Here is a 17,740-nt window from a genome sequence, read left to right on the forward strand (position 1 = left end):
TATTAGCAGGGACAAGGGCTTCATTTTCTCCTAAGCAGCTCCTTCTTACTGTAACACAGGCAGAACTAGGTGGCTGGTCCACAAGCTTCCTCTTTTTAGGTCTGTAGGGGTCAGGACTTGGTTGCTAAGCAACAATTTCTTTACTCTTGGGCCAATGAGCTGCCAGGCCAGGAAGTTCCTTTCAACGGGGAATGAAGGCAGCTGATGGACAGAGCAGGCTGTGGGGAAGGAACCATATCTAGTTTCTTTCTTCTCCGGTGAGAGATAAGTGGTAGGCTTGAAATAGGTAGGAGTTGCTCTCTGAATTCTGTTCAGAGTTGCTGGAAATTCTTATTTTTATGGTACCTCCAGAGATGCAAGCTGCAATTATGTGAAAACACAATTAACTAACCTGACATCGTCCTTTAATCTAAGATCTCAAGGCTATGGTGGACAGGAAATATATGGACCAAGTCTGCTATGGTCCCCATCTTGGTGAAAATGTTTATACTCTGTTCAGGTAAGGAACTGCTGACATTTTACTAGGACCAAGACAAACAAATCCCAGTCATCAATTACATTTTTGAAAAAGAAAAACAAATACCATATGCTAACACATATATATGGAATCTAAAAACAAAAATGGTTCTGATAAACCTAGGGGCAGGACAGGAATAAAGACGCAGGCATAGAGAATGGACTTGAGGACAAGGGGAGGGGGAAGGGTAAGCTGGGACAAAGTGAGAGCGTAGCATTGACATATATACACTACCAAGTGTAAAATAGCTAGCTAGTGAGAAGCAGCCGCATAGCACAGGGAGATCAGCTCCATGCTTTGTGACCACCTAGAGGGGTGGGATAGGGAGGGTGGGAGGGAGGGGCCGCAACAGGGAGGGGATATGGGGATATATGCATACATATAGCTGATTCACTTTGTTATACAAGGGAAATTAACACAACATTGTAAAGCAATTATACTCCAATAAAGATGTTAAAAAAAGGGTGTTTCATTAAACTTTCATTAAAAGGTGTTTAAAAATGCCTTCTTTACTCTCTTAAAATATATGGGCATTTTATGAATGAATACCCTTAAGGCTAGGACCAGAAATCAAAATGAATATTAGGTAAAGTATCGCAATATTAACAATACCCAAAGAATGGAGTTAGTAGAGAAATCATACCTAAAATATATCCAACTTTTACAGTGTGTTCAGGTAATTACTTCAGAAACAGATGTATTTATTGCCTTGAATTTTTAGGTTTACTCCCTGTATTCTCATTGCTGTTGTGACAAATTACTACAAATTTAGTGGGTTAAAAATAACAGAAAAAAACCCCAGAAATATATTGTCTTACAGTTCTGGAGGTCAGAAGTCCAAAAGGATTCTTACAGGACTAAAATTAAGAGCAGATCTAATTGGTTCTGGGGGCTCCAGGGGAGAATCCATTCCTTGCCTAGAAGCATCCAGATTTTAGTGGCTGCCCACACTTCTCAATTTGTGGCTACATCACTCTAATCTGTGCACAATCATCATTTGCCTTCTCCCCTTCTGTGGTTCAATCTCCTTCTGTCTCCCTCTTACGACACTTGCGATTACATTTAGGCACCACCAAAATACAGGATAATCTCCTGATCTCAAAATCCTCAGTCATATTGGCAAAGTTCCTTTTGCCAAATAAAGTAACATTCATAGGTTCTAGAGATTAGGTCCTGGAGATCTTTGGGACCGTTATTCAGTCTACCAGTGTCCCTAATATCTTTTTCTCTCACCAAGAGACTTCAAAATAGAACTGGCCCAACTTCTGTACTTTAAAAAAGTATCTAAATAAAATTTATTTAAACTCTTAATATCATCCATTAAACATTCTTCAAACAACCTTTTTTTCCAGTCCCCATTTGGATCCAGAATTATCAGCATCTTCCAGCAGATGATTTTGCTTCCTATTTTCATGGAAACTGAGGCCATTTGACCTATCTTACCTCGACTTCCTTCCTTTTTATTAAAAAAACATTTTTGAATCTCCATTTCTTCTTTTTTTCCTAATTCATCCCAAAAGATGAAATGCACTTCCTATATTCTAAATCCAAACTTCTCTCACTTTTGATTCTATCCACATTTACTTTCTCTGGTACTTCACTCTATCTAACATTTGTTCTTTTCTCTTCTAACTTTTTCTCTCTCTCTCTTTTTGTTTCAATCTTTTTGTACCAATCTTCTTAATTTAAAAACTCTTCATTCCACCTCTCCTAGAAAAATTTTCCCTTGACTCTCGTATCCTTGCTACTGCTATCTTTTCTACTTATCCCTTACCCTCTAAACATCTTGAAAGAATACTCCTTAATCACTGCTTCTGGCTTGTTGCCTCTCACTTATTCTTCAACTACTTGTTTTTATTTTCACTAATTTACATAGACTATAAATCCAATTATCTTTTCTCAGTTCTTATCCTACTTGATCTCTGTGAGACATCTGATATTTCTGACCATAAACATCTTCTTGAAAACATATTATTGGTTTCTCTGAAAATTGAATTGCAGTTACTTTTTTACACTTTGAACACATCTTCTCATTCTTCTTCTACCACTCCCTGCCTCATTCATTTACATGTTGAAAATCTGCTATATGCTAAAGATGAAAGGTAATACTCTTTGAGGTGTTCATTCATTTTATTTGTTAGTTCCTCTCTTGGTCTTCACATTAAATTAGGGGCTCACATTTTGGTGTCATGTGCTCCTCCTTAGTTTTGCCAGCATTTCTCTACGGATGCTCACTTAACTTTCAGTTATTCAATAAATTTTTATTATGTGCCAAGTATTGTGCATTTTCTGTGGATGGTGAGCAACAAGATATATTTCCCAGCCTCAGAGAGTTTATAAGTCTAGAGTGAAAGGCAAATATTAATGAAATAATCACAAAAATAAATGTATAATTAAAAACTATAAAAAGTGCTTTATAGGAAAATGAATGAGTACTGAGGACACAGAAGAGGAAGCTATACGTAGAGGTCAGGTGGGATCAGAATCAGGAAGGGCTTTGCCAGGGAGTGAATTTTGCCAGCTAAACTCTGAAGAATGAGAATGGGTTAAATAAGCAAAACATGTCCTAGGTATAGTGATAAACATGTGAAAAGGCCATGTGGTGAGAATGAGACATGTTCAAGGAACTGAAAAGCTCTAAGGGCTGCTATGGTTGGAATCAGAGATGGGTGGTGGGGGTGGAGCATGGTATAAGGTAAAGCAGAATTGGTAGGTGATGGTCACTCCTAAATGATTCAGTTTTTATAAGACTGTGTTAGTCATCTTGGGCTGCCATAACAAAATACCACACACTGGGCGGCTTAAACAACAGAAGTTAGTTTTCTCACAGTTCTGGATGCTGGAAGTCCATGATCAGGGTACAGCATGGTCTGCTTCTTGTGAAGGCTCTCTTCCTGGTTTGCAGATGGCTGCCTTCTCACTGGGTCTTTACATGATGGGGGACAGTGGAGTTACAATGCGGGAGTCAGAGGGAAGGGGAGAGAGAGAGAGTGTGAACTCTTCTCCTTTTTATAAGGCCACAGTCCTACTGGATTAGGGCCCCACTCTTAAGACCTCAGTTAACCATAATTACCTCCTAAAGACCCTATATCTAGATATAAGCACATTGTGGGCTATATGAATTTTGGGGGAACTCAGTTCAATCCATGGTAAAGTCCACCACAAAGTTACTGAATGATTTACAACAGTAAAATGACCTGATCACACTTGACAAGATAACTCTAGATTCAGGGCAGAGGGGTAAGAAAACTTTCCTGTAGTTAATAAATGTGGGAGTCATTGATGTAACTCAGGATTTTCCAACCTCAACGGTATTGACATTCTTTATTGCAGGGGACTGTCCTGTGCATGGTAGGATGCTTAGCAGAATCCTTGGTTTACATTCACTCAATGCCAGTAGCATTTTTCCCTCAGGTGTGACAACCAAAAATGTCTCCAGATATTGCCAATGTCCCCAAGGGAGGCAGAATTGCCCCTGGTTGAGAATTATAGTTATAACTGAAGCCATGAATATGGATGAAATTATTCAAAGAATGAAATCCAAAATGTAGTGGCTGAAAAGGAAGATGGGCCAACAAAGGAGGCTATAAAGGAATGACCAGACAGGAGGAAACTCAAAAGGCTGACAAAATTAAAGGAAAAGAATGCTGTCAGGAGGAATAAGAGGTTAATACTATTAAATGCTGCTGAGAGATCTTGTAAGAGAAAGATTGAAAAATGTCCGTTAAATATCACATGAAGGCCATTGATTACCTTAATAACAGCCGTTTCAGTTTATTTATAGGATAGAACCCAGATTACAGTGGACTGAAGAGCAGAAAGTGGGATACAAGAAAATTGACACGTTTTGCAAAGGAGGAAGTTACTTTGGAAAGTAACTTCCCTTAGCAGTAGGAGTGTGGGATCATGGGAGGCATTTGTATTTATTTGTATTTTATTTATTTTAACATGCAAGAAACCTGAGAAAGTTTAAAAGTTGATGGATGGTCCCAGTTCTTTGAGTTAACATGAGATAAAGGATAATCAGTAGTGCAGTGCTTCTAAGAAAGCACAGGTGGCAGACTTTCCTGGCGGTGCAGTGGTTAAGAATCTGCCTGCCAATTCAGAGGACATGGGTTTGAGCCCTGGTCCTGGAAGATCCCACATACTGCAAGCCTGTGCACCACAACTACTGAGCCTGCACTCTAGAGCCCACGAGCCGCAACTACTGAAGCCCGCACGCCTAGCGCCTGTGCTCCGCAACAAGAGAAGCAACTGCAATGAGAAGCTTGTGCACCGCAACAAAGAGTAGCCCCCGCTCGCCGCAACTAGAGAAAGCCCACATACAGCAACAAAGACCCAACGCAGCCAAAAATAATAAATAAATAAATAAACATTAAAAAAAAGAAAGAAAGCACAGATGGAAGGACTGGCTCTGGGTTGGGGTGGAAACAGTTTCTCTGTTGTAACAGAAGAGAAGGTGCCCAGTATAATGCACTTTCCTGCACACATTGCATTTCTAACTAAGGACTCAATATCTTTCCCATGAAATCTGAAACTGCTCCTGTATTGCCAAATATTATTAATATTGCTATTTTCCTCAACTATACCGTGAAACCCTAGATTCTTTCTCTTTCTTATTCTCTTCCCCAAATCTATTTCATTACCAATTTTTATTGATACTACCTTGGTAATGTGCCTTAGAGTCCCGCTTTTATTTCCACTGCCAACAAATGAGTGCATATTTTCATTATTAGCTCAAATGTCACTTCCTTCTTGAAGCTTTCCCTATTTCTCTCAAACAAATTTTTATGTACTTCACAGCATTAAAAGAAAAACAGAAGCAGAAACAATGTCAAAATTAACAAAATTATCTTACTGTTATTAATCATCCTCATGAGAGTGTCCTGTTACTCAAAACATTTCATTCTTTACAATTCTTAAGCCCCCCTTTCTTCCTCTTATTAAAAACCTGTTCCAAATAATTATTTGCTCTTACACACCTGGCTTAAGTACAACACAGATAACACAGCACCCCAATTGTCAAATAAATGTGGATTCACCACATCCACCAAATCAGCCTTGTCTGATATTTAGAAACACCATAAATTTGGGGATGGGGTTACCAAACTTCCTCTAAATTCTAGGTCACCCTACTCCTATGGTGTACTCGAACGGAGCCGGGTTTTCAGATCACCTGCAGACTAGCATTGCCCAGATTCAAGCGAGCCCTTTAGACTAGCGCCTTGACTGAAGCAATTGGTGGGGGAATAAAACCGATAAGATGATGGGCTCTGGTTAACACCCACTTGAACTTGCTTTGATGTGACTTCTTTCCGTTTCCAGTATAAGGTTCTGGTTGCCCACTACTTCCCGGTTCTTAAACCCTTGAGTAGTTCAGTTTACTTTTGTTCTTTCCAGACTTCACCGGAGTCGAGAGAAATACGTAATTTTTACTACAAGGTCAAGGAGCTGATTGTATATGGTCTGGAACCATTTCCTAATCCTTTCACTTCTTTCGGTTATATTTGCCCACCAAGAGGAAAGCTTCAGATTATCCAGTAAAATTCGTCCAGACGGGGCGGTGACAGTGCAAGTATACAATTCGTGTTGACTCACATCTCCTCGCACTTCCACTTCTTCCAGGCCCTGAGGCAGCTTTTCCCAGTCAGCGCGCAATCACCTGGCGCACCTGGCCCTTCCTGTAGGCCACGCCCTCGGGTTTTCCCAGCGCCGCGAAGCCGCAAGGAAGCGCCCAGCGCCTCACGGTGCTCCCGCGGGGCCGCCCCACGCCCCGCCCCAGTCGTGAGCCACCTCCAGCCCCCTCGAGCCTTGGCTCCGCCCCCTCCAGCTCCCCAACGTCCTCGGCGTCGGGCCCGAGCCTGCGCCTGCGCGTGCGCCCTAGGGCCGAAGTCGGGGCGCGCGGCAGCTGGAACGCGGAGAGCGGCGGGCGGTGCAGCCAATGGGAGGCGGCGCTGGCTAGAGGCTGGGAGGCGGGGCCTGCGCGGGTGTTAGGTTAGCGCGAGGCGTGACCTGGTTGACAGGCTCTGAGGTGCTGCTGTGGTGGCTGCCGCGGGGCTGAGGCAGGTGGGAGCCGGGACCGAGTGCGTACTGAGGGAGGAGGGCGGCGACTGGAGAGCGGCGAGCGGCGCGGGACCCGGAGCCTCTTCCACTTTTTCCCTCCCGAGCGCCCCCTCCCACCCCTCCCACTCCGCATACACCCTGTTTGCCCGTGAGCCTGGGGAACTTGCAGCTTAAAGCCAGCCACCCCCACAGCAACATGTACCCCAGCAACAAGAAGAAAAAGGTGTGGAGAGAGGAGAAAGGTAACCGGCCCGTCGAGTCTCGGGGGGCGGGGGTGGGGTGGGGTGGGGGCGGGAGTCAGGGCTGTGTGTGCAGCGGCGCCCTCCGCCCCACTCCCGCCTCGCGCCCGGCTGGCCGGTGCCGCCTCCCTGGCGGGTCCGTGTGTACACACGCGCGTATGCGCGCGCACGCTGGCGTGCACGCGCCGCCCCCGGGTACCTGCCGCTAGCGCACGTGTGGACGCACGCCCCTCTCTGCCGCCCGCCGCGCCCGGTCACCTTCGCCCCGCTAGCGGCGGAGACCGCCGCTCGGCGGCCCGCGGGCTCCGTACAACTTGTTCAGGCCCCCGCACCCTGTCCCCGCACCCCAGCTGGGACTTTCGGACTCCCGGCCCGGGTGTCCCGCGGATACGTGCCCGCCAGCTGGCACGCCGGCTGCAGCTGCTGCTGCTGCTCCGCGCCCTCCGAGCCTCAGACGTTCACCCCTCGCCTCTGTCCCCTGTCTCCTCATCCGCTGGCTGGGCGTCCTCACCTTCGGGTGTTCAGCCAGGGCCCCTGTTTCTGCGCCGCAGTGTGACTTTTGAAACCTGGATATCTGGGGGAACCTACAACGAGCGGGTCTTGTCCGCGAGGCTAAGTGCAGTCAGAGAAGTCTGAATGGGCTTTTCTCTGCTGTGACTTCCTCTAGATTCCATCCCCATTCATAGTCTGAAGTTGCTCCGAGTAAGAGTATGAGACTGATGTCGCTCTCTGTGAATGAGCCCATCCCTGAGTTTCGTGCAGATCAAAGCGTATCCAGATCAGCCTGGTTGACGGTGACGCTGATGTCGATGAGACACAGAGGCGTGCGACCCAACCCTCTTTTCTCCATCTCCCTCCCTGTATTTCTCTGACATCATAGTTAGGGAATATTCCAAGGTAAAACTTGAGTCTCTGTAGTTTTTCTTTTCTTTTCTTTTCTTTCTTCTTTCTCCTTCCTTCCTTCCTTTCCTCTTTCCTTTTCTTTCTTTTTTTAAAAAAATTCTTTAGCAGCTGATTGTACAGAAGTGTAGTAAAAAGTATTCGCACTGCTACTGCTCTGTATCAGGAGTGAGGTCGAGTGAGGGAAGTGCAAATCTCTCCTAAGTATCTCATCTTTTTTATAGAACAAGGATAAAGGGGTGACTAGAGTGAAAGTTAATTTCCTTGATAATAGTTCTTTAAAATCTGTGGATTCTTATTGCAACTGCTGGTCTTTATAAATAAGGCCAAACAGTGGATGAAAGAAAGGGAATGAATATGGGGGAAAAAATCCTTTATGTAGGGGCCTACTTAAAACAATGCATGAGGAAGGGGATGAGGAGGGACTTTTTTTCACATTAACTACTGGGAAGATTTAACATAGCATAACTGAACGACCCAATTAAAATGGTCTTTAAATATTGACAGACTATGCCATTTAATTATGTTTTAATGATTATGGACATATATAGAACTAAATTTTGGTGTCGCAAATCAAATGCTGTTGAGAATAATAGGCTGATATATAAAGTAGCGTAAAATAGTTTTGCTTTGTTTTTGCAATAAAAGTTATTTGAGTTTCAACAAGGATTTACCTTGTAAGCACTGAAAAATCTTTTATGCCCATTTTTATTGATGGTCTTGAAATGTTAGGTTTGTATTATTGATAATAATGAAGGCAAAATAGTGGAAAACATGGAGATTGTTTTCAATACATGAATAATTGATGAAATTATAGCGATTACTTAAGAACTATTATATTTTTCTGTCATAATAATGTTCCTAAAGTAACAATGTTACAATGGTTCCTTCATTTAACATCTACGCTGTTGGACTTTCATAAGCAAACATTTTTAAAACTTTAATGTCTTGATTTTTTTTCTTCTTTTACTTCTAATAATAGGGGAAGTTATTACCAAATTAATATTACCTAAACAGAGAAGCAAATGCACAATTAAAGAAGGCAGTTAACAAAGTAAATTTTTCTCTTGTCTAAAACTAACATATTTTTGCATTAAAAGAGAAAGTTATTGTGACTTGAAGACTTTTTAGTGTGTCAGTGTCTTATCAGGATATCTATTTTTGGAATATTTAGTAAAGTATAATATTGTAAATCAACTATACTTCAATAAACATATATATATACATATATATATATATAAAAACCCATATGTTATACCATCAAGAAGGAGGTGAGGATTTCCAGGACAGTAGTTAGTATTAAGAAGCTGATGGAAAGCGTGACCTTTTTCTGAATTGTACTGGAGAGGGTGGTATCATATTTTTGTACCTGTTATTTAAATCTAAAGGAAGGCTTACCCACCTCATTAAAATGTCAAGGCATTCTTTAAATATATTTTAACTCAGTATACCATCTACTAAGCACATCTGCAAAGGTGAAACATTCTTTAAGGAAAAGTTTTGTGTAAAGCTGAAGAAACTGTATATATGACTGTGCCCCCCAGTATGTTTCATCGTTTAAATAAATAACTAAGGAATTCTCAAGTCCACATAGGTTAAATAAACGGTGTTGATTTAATATTTTGTGCCCTAGTTCAAAACCACTCAATGTGTATTATCATTTCAAGTACTGAAAGTTAAATTCTCAGTGTTTTATCTTATTGTCTTATTATTCATCTTGTTTTTTTCCTAAGTGTCCACACTTAAACTTTTAAGTAAATGGAATGACAGAGGCCAGGTTGCATTCCCATATTTACTTCTGACACTTACTGAAAATACAAGTTGCTCTGTAATATCTTTCATCCTGATCGTTGATATTGCTGTATTTCCATATTAGTGATCTGAGCTTTTTTAGTAGTGCTTTGGTAAACACTAGTCATCACTTTTCCTCCTCCGTGTGATTATTTCAAATTTACCATTCCCTTCAAGTTTCCTATTCCATCAAGACCTTAAGTTCGTATACTAAACAGATGACATTGCCTTTTAATTCACGGAGAAAATACATGTCATATAACATGAACAGCCCTATCATTTTCCACAGTCTCTTTTGTTTCTTTACATGTCTGTTGTTCTTTCAGCTTTCTTCCTCTTTTAGAGGAAGCACTTTTCATCTTTGTTTCTAAGGATTAACCCCTCTGCTTGTGCCCTTTATTTGAGATCTGGTACTATCATTTATTCTCTTTTGGGTATGTTTAGTTTCTCAGTGTCTTTGGGTTCCTCTCCTCATCCTATAACAATGATCAAGGAAGGTAGCCTTCCTTCCACAGGGCTTCACCTTGGAGTTGCTGTTCTCACTTTCCTTCTTTTCCTCAGTCCCTCAAAATCTCCTGGATCTCAAGTTATGCTCCAAGGAAACTAATGTTCCTAAAATCATTCAGTAATAACAATGATGATGGTACTCATATAAAAATAGTTACTATTTGAGTCCTGTTTGTGTGCCCAGCACTATTTTAAGTAACTTACTTGGATTATCTCATTTAATTCTCACAACAACCCTGTGAGGTACTGTATTTTAAGGTCAAGAACTTATAACACCTTTTGCCTGGGTTTGAATCCTAGTTGTACTGCTTACTAGCTGCGGAACCTTAGGTAAGTTATTCAACCTCTCTGTCTTGGTTGCCTCATCTGTAAGTTGGGAATAATACCTACCAACTACCTGAAAAAGAAACAGCCACAGAGAGATTAAGTAATACAAGATCACATAGATTTACATGATTTGGTGTTAGAATTCAGACAGCTGTTAACCATTTTGTTCTCTTTTCAGTGTTGTTCTTGACCCAGTTGATAAAAACCCGTGGCTTATTAATTTTCATTCTTTTTGATCTTTCTGTAGCAATTGACAAGATTTCCCCTTTTCTCCTCATTAAAACTCTTTTCTCTGCTGGTTTCCACTTCAGTGGGACCCTGATTCACCTTGTACCTTCAGTGACATCTAAGTTTTATTTCATTTTTTTTTCTCTTTGTGTTCACTCCCTAAATGTTGTTTGTTTGAGGTTTGGTCCCCTGTCTTACCCTCCCCAATGAATTTCCTGTAGGCATAGAATTTTAGGTTATAATTTCCAAATCTCTAGGCTAGATCTTTCCTGAGTTCCAGATTCTTGTTTTCAACTTGAATGGTCTAGGCATCTTAAATTCAATATAGTGTTGAGTATTGTGATTTGAATATATCACATCTGATGAAAATCTTGTTTTTTGGTCTCCTATTGTGGCTGAAGAAAAGCCAGTTCTAGGAGCAGGGAGAAATGTTGGTTGCCCAACATTTTTTCACTTGTACTTACCTTAATACTTTCTGCAGTTTAATTCTGTGAAAGAATCTTTTAAAGTGATTATTTTATGAGGGTTAGATTGCCTAAAACTAGATGCTGTCCTTAAATCCATTCATCTAAACTACAATACTTTGTAATATGCTGAAAGAGAATTGGAGAGTGAGAGTATGACTGTCAATTGCTCTACATTGTGGCGATCTTTGGTAAAGTAAATATATGATACATGACAGCTGACATACAGAATGAGTGAGGTTGCCAGTGTCAGTTTATATATTGAATATTAGAAAATCTTAATTCATTTGTAAATAAATCTAATTTATTTCCTTAAGTTTGAAATAAATAGAATTTTTTAGCTTTTTCCCCCAGTATCCTAGTGGATCATTTTATGTACCTTCTAGGATATGAATAGTCAACTTTGAATATTAGTGGTGTACTTTATAGAATAAGATTAAATGGCTCGGCATAGTATACAGATTTCCTGTACATTTTCGTTTTAATTTATGTTTCTAGTTACTTTTGAATTCTGTGGCCACTTTCCCTCCTCGTAACATATCTTGCAGCTTCATTAAGCTATTCGTATCTCCTTATCTTTGTTTACATTGCTCTACTAGTCTGAAATATCCTTATTTCTTACCTCTTCATGGCAGAATTCTACCTATCCTTCAGGAACGAGCATACATGTCACCTCCTTTGGGAAGCTTTTCTTGAGAAGGTAGTACAGTATAGTGGCTAACGGTATAGGCTATAGTTTTTTACTAATGGAGATATCTGAGTGGATTTTAATGGAAAGCTCTCTTGCTTTGGACAAACTGCTGAACTTTGATGTGCTTCATTTCCCTATCTGCAAAATCAGGATAATAATACTATCAGTTTTGCTGAGTGTTGGGAAGATTATTTTAATAAAATTATACATGTGAAGTACCTGGCACACAGTGTGTTCTTTATAAATAACATCAACTATTGTTACTTCAAAGTGTTTAAAATGTTTTAATCTTATAATCAAGATTTATACTTAAAGTATTGTTTATATCACCTCCACAATGGTATTATTAATTGAAAGGGCACTTTTATTGTTGATGGCATTGTAGAATTAAGTAAATATCTTGGTGGCTGCTTTCCTTGTGCTGTTAGCATTTGTACTTATTTGTCTTAGGATTTTGTATTTATGTAGCTATTATTTTTTATCTTATCCATATCCTCTTATGTTTTGTGAACTCCTCAAAGTTAAAGGTCACCATTGTACCTGCAGTGTATAAACATATCACCTGGCACATAGTAGATTGTCAGTAGATGTTTAAAAGAGTTTACTTCTTTCTTTATCACAAGAACATCTTCCTCATCAGGCTTAGATCTTATTTTTCCCCCTACTAATGTAGTATTAATTTGACACCTTTTAACACTCAAATACAGAGTCATTAGATTTGATTTTGGTATTCTTCAAGGCCACACCAATTCTTTGGTTAGTTTAATGTGGTTAATATGTAAATTGTAAAATGATTCCTGAGCTTAAAAGTTAAATACAAATGGAGATTCTGCTTTTATTTTGCAAGAACGTTTGCTGAAGATGACCGTAGAGGAGAGACGCAAAGAATACCTAAGGGACTATGTTCCCTTGAACACCATCCCATCATGGAAAGAGGAGATGAAGGGCAAGAGTCAAAATGATGGTAAGTTTCTCAGAACATTTTTCAGGTAGATACTGTTCTCATTGATTTATGACTTCTGCAGGACAATTATTGATAGAATTGAATACCTGGCATTTAATAAAGAGATGTCATTTTTGCTATATGAAATAATTGGTTGTCATTTAATTGCTTGTAGCAATCTACTCTGTGTTATTTAAACTTAAGAAATTATTTTAACATAATTCATGTTTGGAGATATACCACATTTATGTTATGGTACATTTTTATAGATACTTTAAAAAAACTATTCTGCAGTAGTTGTTGGAGCAAATGATATTAGGGATATGTTGCTTTAGTGAGATGGCCTTTTGAGTTTGTTTTGATTTGGTTCATATATATCGCATTTCTTCAAGTTATTTTCAGGATTGGATACAGTTGAAAGATAGTATATTAGGAAGAATAGAGAAAAACCAAATAACATTTCACATAATTTAAAGAAGAGTATATATTTTGTATGATGTGCTATTGGTAAAGTATTTGTATGGTAAAATTTACTCTCAAAGTTTTTATGTTTTGATGAGACTCTAGATAGTTTGACGGAAAATATATGTGTTAGCATATAAATGAACTGTTAAGTATTGAAAAGGTATATGGAAACAGTTATGAAAACAACATAATAGATTTAATAGAAGTTTAATATGTTATCTTTGAATGAACACTCATTGGTGTTAATAGTCTGAATGTGAAATTTAAGAAGAAACAGGGTGCTTTTTAGAATACATAAATGTTTCGAAAGAAAGATAATTTTATGAAAGGGACTGAGGACATTCTAATTTCACAGGTTGTGGTCTTAGATTGGTGGAACTGTAGAGTATACTATGGACCCAGAACAAAAAGACTAGTGTGGAATTTCTGTGGACAAAATCTGTGGGAAACAGCAGCCAAATTAGCCTTTGGTGTCTGTGAAGAGAACATGCTTATCTGAGTGTTTGGGCTTTAGAGAGAATTTTGTTTTTGTGGGAAAGCAAAGCCTGTGAGTTCTTTTAGAGCTAACTCTGCCTGGAAAAATGTGTGACCTTGGGCAAATGGGGTAGTGGCTGTATCCCAGGTTCTATTGGGGTCACTGAACAAGCTGATTGGGATGTACACATCTGACCTGCTTGCCCAGTGTCTTCAGTAAATGCAGTTGTTTTAATAATGGGCTAATTAAGACATCATTGAGAGAAGGTAGTGCTGTGTAATGAAAAGAATATAAATCAAAAGGACAGATCTCTGGGCCTTGACTGAACTAGGACCATATGCCTCTTCATGGTTGGGTCTGTTATTTATTCTTTTGTTTATGGGAAACTGATATTGAACACTTCAGCTCTACTTTTTGTGGCAAGTGAATCTCTCTTTCACTTGTGCTTCATTCATCTGATTTTCTTTCTTCATTGCTATTGTAGGTGGTCAGTTTTCTAAGGATGCAATATCTGATGATCTTCTTTAACAGGTTTTGCCTCCTGAAATAGAGGTAGTTTTCTGTTGTTGCCAGAATAATTGAAAAAGCAATAGTGATACCCAGGCTGCATTGCCCAGTGTTGGGTCTGCTCACCTCTGTGTAGAGGCTTGGCCTTTTTATGTTGGTTGCTTCTATTTGAATATTCAGCACGTGGGAGTGTAGGGTTGAACTGGGTTGTTAGAGAATTTGGAGTTGGATATTTTCAGAGATAGCCACAGCCCAAAATATTTCTGCCTAATCAGAGACGATACATCGAGTAACACCTCACATTGTTATTCCCTAACAAGAGTCTGTATATTTAATCCTTTCTCCCAATATGAGCTTTACAGTGGTTTACAACTGCTCTCTGTATTTCGTTTCTTTCCTTCATATTTTTTTGAACTTGAAAGTTCTTCATGAGGAACTAGGTGGTGTACTCAAAATTGTGTTTCTATTAAACAATGTCTTAGTTCCATCTAATGTTACTTGCTTCTCTCTGTTGTGACCTGGAAATTGGTGACTGGTCTCTTTTTTTTTTCATGAAATGGAATGACTCATTTATAAGTAATAACTGTTAATTTCTTTGCGTTATATATATCTTTCATAGTGCTTTGTTGCAGTATTACCTACCCAGTGCTCAGTTACACTAAAGTATTAGTCAAGAGAGTTTTAGTATTTTATTAGTTTGAAAGATCCTTTAAAAATATAAATCTTTAAAAAATGATAAAGGACAATTGTAAAGTTATATTTTTATATTTTATTTCGAAGTGTTTAAGCCACTGCTTATAAATGTATATATATATAAATAGGTATTGATATTTATAATAGTTTAATCTTTTAAGTATGAGATTTCAAACTAAGTTTTAAAAGAAGTCTGTTTATAATTCTGTGTCATATAGTTTCTGATTTGTAGGAAAGGAATACTATTTATTGGGCTAGCACAACATGCCTATTTTAAATTTAGTAGTTTATCATTATTACCTATGTTTTTATAGAAGGCCATGTGTCATGGCCTTGATATTCATGATTACATGGAACGTTCTCAAGCTATTGTTTAATAAGTTTTTTTCTTAACTTTGCTCAGTTTTCTTTTACTTTAATTAAATGCTTCTTGTTATTTTATTGTAACAAAGTTAAATAATAATGAGAGGAGTAGTAGCCAGATGTATTTGTCATAATTTTAATTTTAAGCTTTCTTAACAAAAGGAAACCAAAAATTGCCAAATAATATAAAAATCAATGTGCAGAAAAGAGGAAGCAAGTAGATAATATTTTTATTTTGATTTACTACTTTTTTTTTTTTTTTAAAGAAGATGTTGGGGGTAGGAGTTTATTTATTTATTTTTGCTGTGTTGGGTCTTCGTTTCTGTGCGAGGGCTTTCTCTAGTTGTGGCAAGCGGGGGCTACTCTTCATCGCGGTGCGCGGGCCTCTCACTGTCGCAGCCTCTCTTGTTGTGGAGCACAGGCTCCAGACGCGCTGGCTCAGTAGTTGTGGCTCACCGGCCTAGTTGCTCCGCGGCACGTGGGATCCTCCCAGACCAGGGCTTGAACCCGTGTCCCCTGCATTAGCAGGCAGATTCCCAACCACTGTGCCACCAGGGAAGCCCCTTGATTTACTACTTTCTTAATATTGGAGAAATAGGGATCAGCAGAGGAAAGAATGGGAGATGATTACCAAAAAAAACCCCATTTGCTTATCGTTCATGTTTATATTTTTCAACTACTATTAGTAAATCTCTGGAATTATATGCTTCTAATTACTTCTTCCTCTGTGTTAGCAATTCTGTAATAATTCTATTTCATTTGTCAGTTGCTGTGTTGTAGGGAATTTTAAAATGCTTGTCTCTATTATATCTGTGTCTCTAGCAACTGGAATAGTGCCTCATGTGTAGGTGTGCTCAGTCAGTATGTTACATAAGAATGCCTCAGAGGTTAACAGTCTACAATGGACAATTCTTTTTTCTTTATTTTTTTTCAAACTTTAATATGAGCATTTAAAAACATATATAAAAATAGAGTACTGTAATGAACCTTTCTGTGCGCACCACCCAGTTTCAACAGTTAATGATGGTCAGTTTTATTTCATGTATATCAGTGCCCCCTGCACCTTTCTCCCAGACCGTTTCAAAGCAATTCCTGTATATCTTATCAACTTTATCTGTAAATATATGTATGTGTGCCTATGCATGCATCTCTAAAAAGGTAGGGACACTTTTTTGTTGTTTTAATATAACCACAGCACTCTCACATCAGAAAATTAATTCTTTAATGTAATTAAATGTCCAATTAGTATTCACATTTTTCTCATTGTCTAATAAAGAGTTTTGCTTTTTTTTTTTTTTTTTTTTTTTTTTGGGTATGGGGGCCTCTCGCTGTTGTGGCCTCTCCTGTTGCGGAGCACAGCCTCCGGACGCGCAGGCTCAGCGGCCATGGTTCATGGGCCCAGCCGCTCCGCGGCATGTGGGATCTTCCTGGGTCGGGGCACAGCCCCGTGTCCCCTAGCATCGGCAGGCGGACTCTTAACTACTGCGCCACCAGGGAAGCCCAAGAGTTTTGCTTTTTTGTACAGTTGGTTTGCTTGAGTCAAGATCTAATAAACAATGTTCACATACTGATATATTTCTTACGTCTCTTTTAATCTATAGTTTCTTCTCTTTCTGTCCTTTTTCCCTCTTGTAATTTATCTGCTGAATGAAGTAAGTTATTTGTCTTACAGAATTTTTCACATTTTGGATTTTGCTCAGTGCATCTTTGTTTTGTCATTTAGCGTGTTCCTCCGTCCCTCTATGTTTCTTATGAGCTGGTAGTTAAATTCAGAGGCCTGATCAGAGTTGGGTTTAATTCTTTTTGAAAGAATGCTTTATAGATTATTGTACCTTCTTTTTGCATGATGTCTGGTGATCGCTCTCTGTGGTGATAAGACTGATCACTAGGTTCAGTTATTGTCTGTCTAATCCATTCTTTGTAAAGTTCCCTATCAACTTTTTCCCTCATGAATTTAGCAGCCATTGATGATTGATCCATTATTTTATTAGGGGTTGCAAAATAGTGTTATCCTAATTTTATCATTCCTTCTTCGTTTATTAGTTGGACTTCTGTAAAAACTTTTCCTTATCAACTTTTTTTTGTTTTCATGCAGTACAGTTTATACAGAAAAGGCAGAATAAGTGCTAGATTTCCTTTTATTTACCAGCTTTTGGATTGAGTTGGTTTCCTGAAATCCTCCAAAAGTAGCCAAAGAGTTCTTTCTCTTTAAGTTTTGACTGGCATTTTGGATCTTTCTCTTCCTCTTTCCCCATTCTTCCTCCCCCGACATACGTTAAATGGGAATGCCTCATTTAAAGTATAGTGCCTGTACAAATACATACAATTACTAAAATGTAGTCCTAGGATATAGTAGAAAGGCAAAGATAGATATAGATATATCAGTGGATGGATAGATATGATAGAAGGATGACATTGCTTCTTTGTAGGGACAGAAGTTCAGTTCTCAGGTTTACTTGTTATGTGTTCTGTTCTCTTTTGCTACTTTCCACGCTGAGGTTCTATTAGAATACCACTCAGAGAAGCATGACTTTGCCATGCTTAGGCTAATTTTCTCTTACTGTTTG

The 17,740-nt window shown here is 39.0% G+C and overlaps 1 protein-coding gene across 1 annotated transcript in view; it reads left to right on the forward strand.

The window, feature by feature from the left end:
- Positions 1–6,586: 6,586 nt before the first annotated feature.
- Positions 6,587–17,740, forward strand: part of MACROD2 (mono-ADP ribosylhydrolase 2) — a 2,059,152-nt gene continuing 2,047,998 nt past the window's right edge. Inside the window, exons 1-2 of the mRNA XM_032606628.1 lie at positions 6,587–6,822; positions 12,575–12,691. Of these exons, the coding sequence (XP_032462519.1) occupies positions 6,777–6,822; positions 12,575–12,691 (163 nt within the window). The 5' untranslated portion in view covers positions 6,587–6,776. The remainder of the gene's footprint in view (positions 6,823–12,574; positions 12,692–17,740) is intronic.

This window comes from Phocoena sinus, chromosome 15 (assembly GCF_008692025.1).
Source record: "Phocoena sinus isolate mPhoSin1 chromosome 15, mPhoSin1.pri, whole genome shotgun sequence".
Classification (NCBI taxonomy): domain Eukaryota; kingdom Metazoa; phylum Chordata; class Mammalia; order Artiodactyla; family Phocoenidae; genus Phocoena; species Phocoena sinus.